The following is a 7,663-nucleotide window of genomic DNA, read 5'->3' on the forward strand; positions in this document are numbered from 1 at the left end:
TAAGGAGGACCCTTTGGGGCTGTCCTGGGCACAAAAGCCTTTCTGTGTCCCCTTTTTACTTATTTGCAAAAAAAAAAAAAAAGTCTTCTGCCTCTTAGACCTTCCTGAATACAAAGAGCAGATTCAGACAGCTGCTAATCAGGGAAGTAAGGGAATGCAGAAACAAAGGAACAATCAAGAAACTATAGTCCAGGATTCTGATTCCTCCTCAAGGAATATACATAACAGTATTTTTGAGTTCTTCTGCAGGAACTAAGGCCCCACATAGGTGGAGGATCATAACTTCAGGATGAGCACAAGGTTCCTGGAATACCACCCTGTTACCTCACCACCAACCAATCTGAGGAAAGTCACACACCCTGCAGTCCTCACCCCAAATTTTGTCTATAAAAACTTCTCCTCCAAAACCATCAGGGAGTTCAGTTTTTCTGAGCACAAGTTACCCATTCTCCTTACTTGGCCCTGCAATAAACCTTTCTCTGATCCAAGCTCCATTTTAGTTCGTTTGGTCTCACTGTGTGTTGAGCACACAAACTTACATTCAGTAACACATGGTCTTCCTGATGAGCTGTCCATCTCATTTCTGTTAAAAAAAAAAAAAAATCACAAGCCCCAAATGGAGTCCTTTGCTCCCAAGACTGCAAACCAAGACTTAATTACAGTTTCAAATTCTCTCAGGAATGTGACCTTTAAACAGAAATTTTCTGATCAACACTAGTGTGGTAATCTGCATGATAAAAACCCCTGCTGTTCCCTTCACCCAAAATTTGATGGCCTGGCCTGAAACAATCTTTTCTTTTCTTTTGCTAATAGCTTCCTTGCCCCACCCTCCTTCTGCCTATAAAAACCTTCCATTTTGTACACCCCCTCAGAGAGCCCTTTTATTTACTAGAAGGGATGCTGCCAGATTCATGAGCCATTGAATAAAGCCAATTAGATCATCAGATTTACTTGGTTGAATTTTTGTTTTTTAACATTTCTCAAGGCCACCCTCCATGCCCAAATTTCATGTATCAAAACTAACCCCTGTTGTTTGTTGAACAATTCTCACTTATTTTCCTTTGTTTGTACTGGTCTGTTTTCCTGAAATGCCCTTCTCTGATTTTCACACAACCAACAAATTAACTCTTCACAATCATGTCCCAAAACCTTGTACAAAAATGCAAGGGCAATGCAAATATATCAGTTTAGGGCTGGCAGAGAACTGAAGGGAAATAAACTGGTTTGCTCTGGATTGAGGTTGTGTGTCTTTTGTGTTTTTCTTAGTTGCTCATTGACTTGACTGCCCGCACTAGTCTGTAAAGACAGATTTTTTCCTGTCTACCACTCTGTTCCATGCTTATCACAGAGCCTAGCTCATAGTGGGCACTCCCAAGATGTGTCAAATGAATTTTCAAGGAGTTCATGAAGCCTTATCTAGACTCTATCCCTGGGCAGGTTGTTGGATGTCTCCCTTCTGTGATTGCAAAGTAATTGCTTAAATAAAAAAAAAAATCAACTCTCACTCCCTCTCTAGTACTGAACTATGAGATTTTTTGAAAGTAGAAAAATGCATCTGAGAGCTTTTTGAAGGTAGGAGATGTATCTTGGTGTGCCTGATATCTTATATTGTGCCACACAAATTACAGGTGGTCAATTTCTATATGCAAATGAACTGAACTGTTCAAGACAATATTCATTCATTCTTTGCCTATAAATCTAGCTTTCCAACCAAATTTTAATATCCTTGAGAGTTCACATATCTTGTATCAAGTATATTAATATGCGTAGGGTGGGAAGTCCAACATAAATCAATAAATGCTGTAGTTACTGAGCTGCTTGGGTAAGTACTCTCTAAGGAAGAACTTAGTTATGACTCCTATCCAAAAGGATCAATAAGACTGACAAAAACAATCAATTGGATAAACAAAAACATAAAAACAGAGGAGAAGGGCTTCCCTGGTGGCGCAGCTGTCGAAAGTCCGCCTGCCGATGCCGGGGACACGGGTTCGTGCCCTGGTCCAGGAAGATCCTGCATGCCGCGGAGCGGCTGGGCCCATGAGCCATGGCCACTGAGCCTGCACGTCTGGAGCCTGTGCTCCGCAATGAGAGAGGCCACAACAGTGAGAGGCCTGCGTACCGCAAAAAAAAAAAAAAAAAAAAAAAAAATCAGAGGAGAGAAAGACGCATGAGTAAAATGAAGCTCAGGGAACTAGAAATATAAGGTTGCCTAGAAACAGGCAGTGGGTGGATGAGGAAATAAAACAGCTTAGCATTCCATTCATTTTTTAAAGCTAAAACTGCATTACATTTCTGAACGAGTCAAAAGCTCCTGAGCATTCTCCTCAGCTCTTCTCATCTTATCCCCCCATCTCTGCTCCTCTGGGAAGAAAGCAGTGGTGGTAAAAGAAGAAATGGGAAAGACAATTCTGGCTTCTTCCTTAAAACCTCAATAGTTTTGAAAATGACTGTCAGTCTGAGAAATAAGAAAATTCTATCAGAAACCCCCAAGGTCAGATCGGGCCTGCATTGCTGATGCAGAACTCACAGGGCAAGACTTAACCCCAAAGGTACACAGATTTCAACTCACTGATATAGAGCCACAGCAGTGTCCAGGCTATGACCGCTAAGATGAACAAAAATACTGTGAAGAGAATGATTTTGTTTTGGACGTTCCAAAAGGGAGCTTTCTTCTTGAGTTGCTTCTTGGGTTTGGGTTTGTTGACGGGTTTTCTTGGTGGTCGTCTCCCTGGCAGCTTCCCTTGGACACTGACCACCTGAACTGAGATATTGGATATCTTCAAAAGAATGAAAGATGTGTTAACAGTTAGAAGTAGTCTAGAGCTTAAATGCAACCACCTAGTCAGGAGAATCTTGGTGCTAAAAGGCCTAAATAAGTCAAATTATTTACATAAGCATTGACTTGCATTGAATCACACAGTTAAGACCAATCAGAAAAAAACAAGTGGTACATGAACTCTAGTGAAATGGTTCCCAGGTCCTCAACTGGTCCCCTCAACTCTCCAACTCTGCTAAACTGACACTGTAGAGGATAGGCCTGAATTTTATGGAGTGTAGACTAGAGGACCTGAAGGTCAGACAGGATTCTATGGGGGTTGATTCATCTGTCCACCACTCTGGGGATGTGTGTGTTTGTACGATATAGCTTTTCTCCCACAGTCAGTGTCTTCTGGGCTGAGGCAGATTGAAAGTAAGAACAGAAGTGAGTTCCTCAGAGAAACTAATTGATTTCTTAATTATGGCTTCGTGACCTGGTGGTAATGATACCGAGCAGGACCCTGTGGGACTCCTGGGCACAAAAGCCTTTCTGTGTCCCGTATTTCTTGATTACAGGAAATAGGCTTCATTCAGCCTCCATGACCTTCCCTGAGTTCCAACAAGCTGGTTCAAACAGTTGCTAGTTAAGGAAGGGAGACAAGGGAGGAAAAGTCAAAAGAAACAATAGTGAAGCCTTGGGGCAGGGTCCTGGTTCCCCATCAAGGGATATACATAACAGTATCTACGAGCTGTTTTTCAGATACTGAAACCCCCATCAGGTAGGAGAAATTAACAGTATGCTGCCCACAAACACGTAGACCCCAGACGGGTTGAAACCAGAAGTTACCTCACCACTAACCAGTCAGAAGATTGTCCATGAGCTGATCATGCCCTCTTTGAACCATTACTATAAAACTCCTCACTATCCCCTCCAGGTTGAGACACACAGTTTTGAGGGCATTAGCTCACTGTGGCCCCCTTTGCCTGGCAAAGCAATAAAGCTATTCTTTTCTACTTCACCCAACACTGTGTCTCCAAAAATTAATTCAGTGTTGGGGTACAGAGGCCGGATTCAGCTTCAGTCGGAAGAAAAATTTGAGGATGATGCTCTCATTTGTGTAGGGATGCAGGACAAGGATCAAACTGATTGTTTTACCACTGCCTCACAGGCATGCACTTCGAAGCCAGCCACTGAACTGGTCAGTGACTCAGGTTTTCAATACAAATGAAAGAATGATTAAAAAATAAAGAATGAAATAGGGGACTCATGTTAGATTAGAAAATTACCAGGTTTAGTGCAAGGTGTTATGTGCAAAAGGAAAAAATACATTATTTAACTCTTTCCCCTCCTCTTTTTCTCCTCTATCCTCTGTCATCTGATGCTGTGAATTCTTTAATAATGTAAGTGAGAGTTTAACTTCTTTGAAGGAGAGATTTATACATGTCAGGGTAACTAAACTTCAGTAACAAAATAACTTTTAAACACACATTCTTTTAAAGGCAAGAATATGGAACACCAGTTCCAAAGAAATAATCTTTCGAGCTCTCCTCTAACAATGCTCTCATTCTCTCTTACTCTCTCTCTCTCTCACTGTTCCCTACAAAGTACATGTCTTCCAGTCTTTAATCTTACCAATTAATGGGATAATATGTGGCCAAGAACATTCTAAATTATTCATGGCTCCCTCATTCTTTTTGCCAAACACTCCTGTCAACCCCTGGAGTGAAATGTAGCTTATATGCCTCCTGTTGAAACTGAACTAGACCAGATCTCATCTAATGTGATGTCCTGCAGGACTGAGGATGGTGTTTCTAAAGAGAAAAACATTCTGTTGTTGGATGACTTGACTGTGGTGTCAAGTTACTTTCAAATATTCCCCCCAAGAAGTAAAAAAGGAAGACACACAGAAATGTTAGCCCGTGTACAACTGACAAGGTCAAGGTTTGGTCTTTAAGTGCGGGAACACATTATAGGCAGTCTCAGTTAGCCCTGATTAAATTTTAAAGTGGAATTTGTGGAGAGATCAGTACCATTTCCCTGGAGTTTTAGAAAAACAGCTGCAAATCAATTGACAAGTACAGCACTTTAAAACAAGCTCAAATTTGTAAAATCCATTAAGTTCCAAAGGAAGGCTAAGTATTTTATTATTGTTTCCTTTATTTTTGTAAAGTAACTCAGTCTCATTTTACTAAAAGGGTCAGCAATAAATGGCATTCGAGTAACAGAGAAGGCTTCTCTCAATGTACTTACATTCACATCAGCAGGTTTGGATGCAACATCGCTGTTTTCTTTGTCCATTTTTAGTTGTTCTGCAGGTGAACATCCAGAGGTACATCCAAGCCAGTTTTCAGCCCCTTACATTCCCGCTTGAGAAGAATTGGTTGCCACATTCAAGCTAGCTTTCAGAGGAAAGGAATCAATTTACCTCCACCGGCTCCAGTTCAGAAACTGAAGCTGCCTCATTACTATATAGTGAATGTTAAAGGGACCTAGCAGAGAGCCTTGCAAACCCAAACTAAAGGTTTTTTAATGTTACCCTAATATGAGTCAGGCCTCTCAGAGCCCAGCCTCAAGACAAGGTTGCCTCACAAGGATACAGTCCAACAACCCCTAAATATTTACAAGTCATTTATATTTTTGTCTGCATCTACTAAAGTATATTACGAGATCTAATGTGTAACCCTCAGCATTGCTTCTTAGAAATCCCCATACTGCCCAGGGGAGGGTAAAATGGGTGAAGGGGGTGAACTGTATGGTGATGGATGGTGATTAGACTTAGGGTGATGATCACATTGTAGTGTATATAAATATCAGTTTATAATGTTGTACACTTGAAATTATCTAATGTTTCATTCCAATTTTACCTCAATACAAAAAAAGAAAAGAAATCCCCCACACACACACCATTTCTCTTGCTGGCGTCTCAAGCCAACTCCAGAAGCCTCACTGTCCAATTCTGCTCTTAGCTTTCCAGCTACACTCTCTGAAAATCCCTATCCAAGAGGTTGGGCTTTTTCCCGCCTTTTTTCTCCCCCTTCTCTTGCAGTCCTCAGTAAACCCATGCCCTTCCTGATGAAAATCTTTTCCCATCTCTCGCAGTCGTCCCCATGTCAATCTGAATTAGGTTCAAGGGTAGGAAGCGGAGAGTAATCGTGAGATGCACTGTCAGGGTTTTCCTCAGCACACAGGAGGAACAAGTCTCACACATTGCACCCCTTGTCCCTGTGACACAGACATGCTTCCCTCTAGGCACTGTGAATCAGTGGAAAGCTGATCAATTGCCCTTTAAAGGGGAAGCACTGCTCTGCTGATTTGGACACAAACTCTGCATCATTCAGGGGATGGTCATAAAGAAGCAAGTGAGACAGTGCCTACTGAAAGTGGTGGGAAATTACTAGTTAAATCCTGACAAACAAATTATATCATGTTGTACAAATCTGCTTCTTGGCTTTGTTATTTATTAATAACAGTGATGAAATGACTAATAATGCTTTAGCCTTTATAATGATAAGATTGGGAAATTAAAAAATTTCTTTAATTGCCCATCCTTCTTGTGTTATTTCCCTTATTTCTAGAATTACTCATTTCGCCAATATAAGTAAAATATATGTCCTGGGCAGTGGCACTGAAAAGACTTTCTTCTTGAGAGTCAAACTTTAGACAGACTCCTCTGAGCCCTCTTTGTGATCAGGCCTCATTCTTGGGTCCTGACAGCATCTGCCTACCCAGTTGTAATAAGAATCTTGCTATCAGCTTAGTGAGAATCCCCCCTATCTTGATATCTGATCAAGTTCTTCATCCTCCATTCTTGATGTATAAATCCTTGGCCTGCCTTTAGCAAGAATCCATCTACCCTTAGTGTTTCCTCTTAGTAATCTCCCATCCACTGACCCCCTCACTCTGCTCATTTGCTATAAATGACCAGCTGTCTTTACTGTATTTGGAATTGAGCTAAGTTCTATTCTGAAGACTCTTTCCCCTATTACACTAGTACTGAACAAAATCTGTCTTTACAGCTTTTCACTAGTGTGCATCTATTTCTCTTTGACACCAAGAATGGGAAAGGGGTGGCAAATCATAAGAGGCTGAACTACATATACAGAATTTTAAAACAATCATAAAAACAACTACAGGCTAATTTTTTTTAAATCTCCATTTGCCAGCAATTCTAAATAATTTCAGTGATAAAATACTCTTCTCTGAAAAAAATCTTTGGTATAAGTTCCAAACAATTGCTTCCATTACAACTGAGTTTTAATAATATATACATAAGCTTCAGAATGAGCACAGTTTTATAACTCATTGTTTAATAAATGAGAAATATTATACAGAAGTTAATTTGAAAAACTCCCATTTGTACAGTTGGTCTCAAGCACAAGAGGACTCTATGACACATGCTCATTTTGAGAGTAAGTTTCTAACAGTTTGGAATCATTTAAGTTTACTTGGAGTAGAATCCTTGTCTCCTGTGGTACTGCATATTCCTGCACTTAAACAGAATATTCAACATAAGCAATAATAGTACAATGATTGTAAAGATGAAGAAACAGAATGGCAATTATTTCATTTCTGTTACTCCATGTGACCATTCAAAGTTAATTAATATTTAAAATGTAACACAAGTATACAGACTGTGAACTGCAAGGTATAATATTTTATATATAATATTTTGTCTGTAATATTTATTTTTTTAACTTTTTTCTAGCAAAATTATGCATACAAAGTTGAATAAAACTTTTTACTGTGTTTTGTTATTGTTTTTTCACTTTATTCCATGATTATTACTGAAAATGTGTTCATTGTGTCAACTCAAGGATTGTTTAAAAATGATCCCCTACAGATGGATAGATATATGATAAAGTAAGTATAACAAATGTTAATGTAGAATCTAGGTGTGGATATATG

At 39.7% G+C, this 7,663-nt stretch overlaps 1 protein-coding gene across 1 annotated transcript in view; it reads right to left on the reverse strand.

The window, feature by feature from the left end:
* TMPRSS7 (transmembrane serine protease 7) overlaps positions 1 to 5,056 on the reverse strand; it is a gene marked incomplete at both ends in the record, with an annotated part of 47,876 nt that extends 42,820 nt beyond the window's left edge. The window contains 2 exons of the mRNA XM_079705087.1: positions 2,570 to 2,777; positions 5,009 to 5,056. Coding sequence (XP_079561213.1) covers positions 2,570 to 2,777; positions 5,009 to 5,056 — 256 coding nt within the window. The remainder of the gene's footprint in view (positions 1 to 2,569; positions 2,778 to 5,008) is intronic.
* Positions 5,057 to 7,663: the final 2,607 nt, after the last annotated feature.

Source organism: Hyperoodon ampullatus (genome assembly GCF_949752795.1).
Source record: "Hyperoodon ampullatus genome assembly, chromosome: 5".
NCBI lineage: Eukaryota > Metazoa > Chordata > Mammalia > Artiodactyla > Ziphiidae > Hyperoodon > Hyperoodon ampullatus.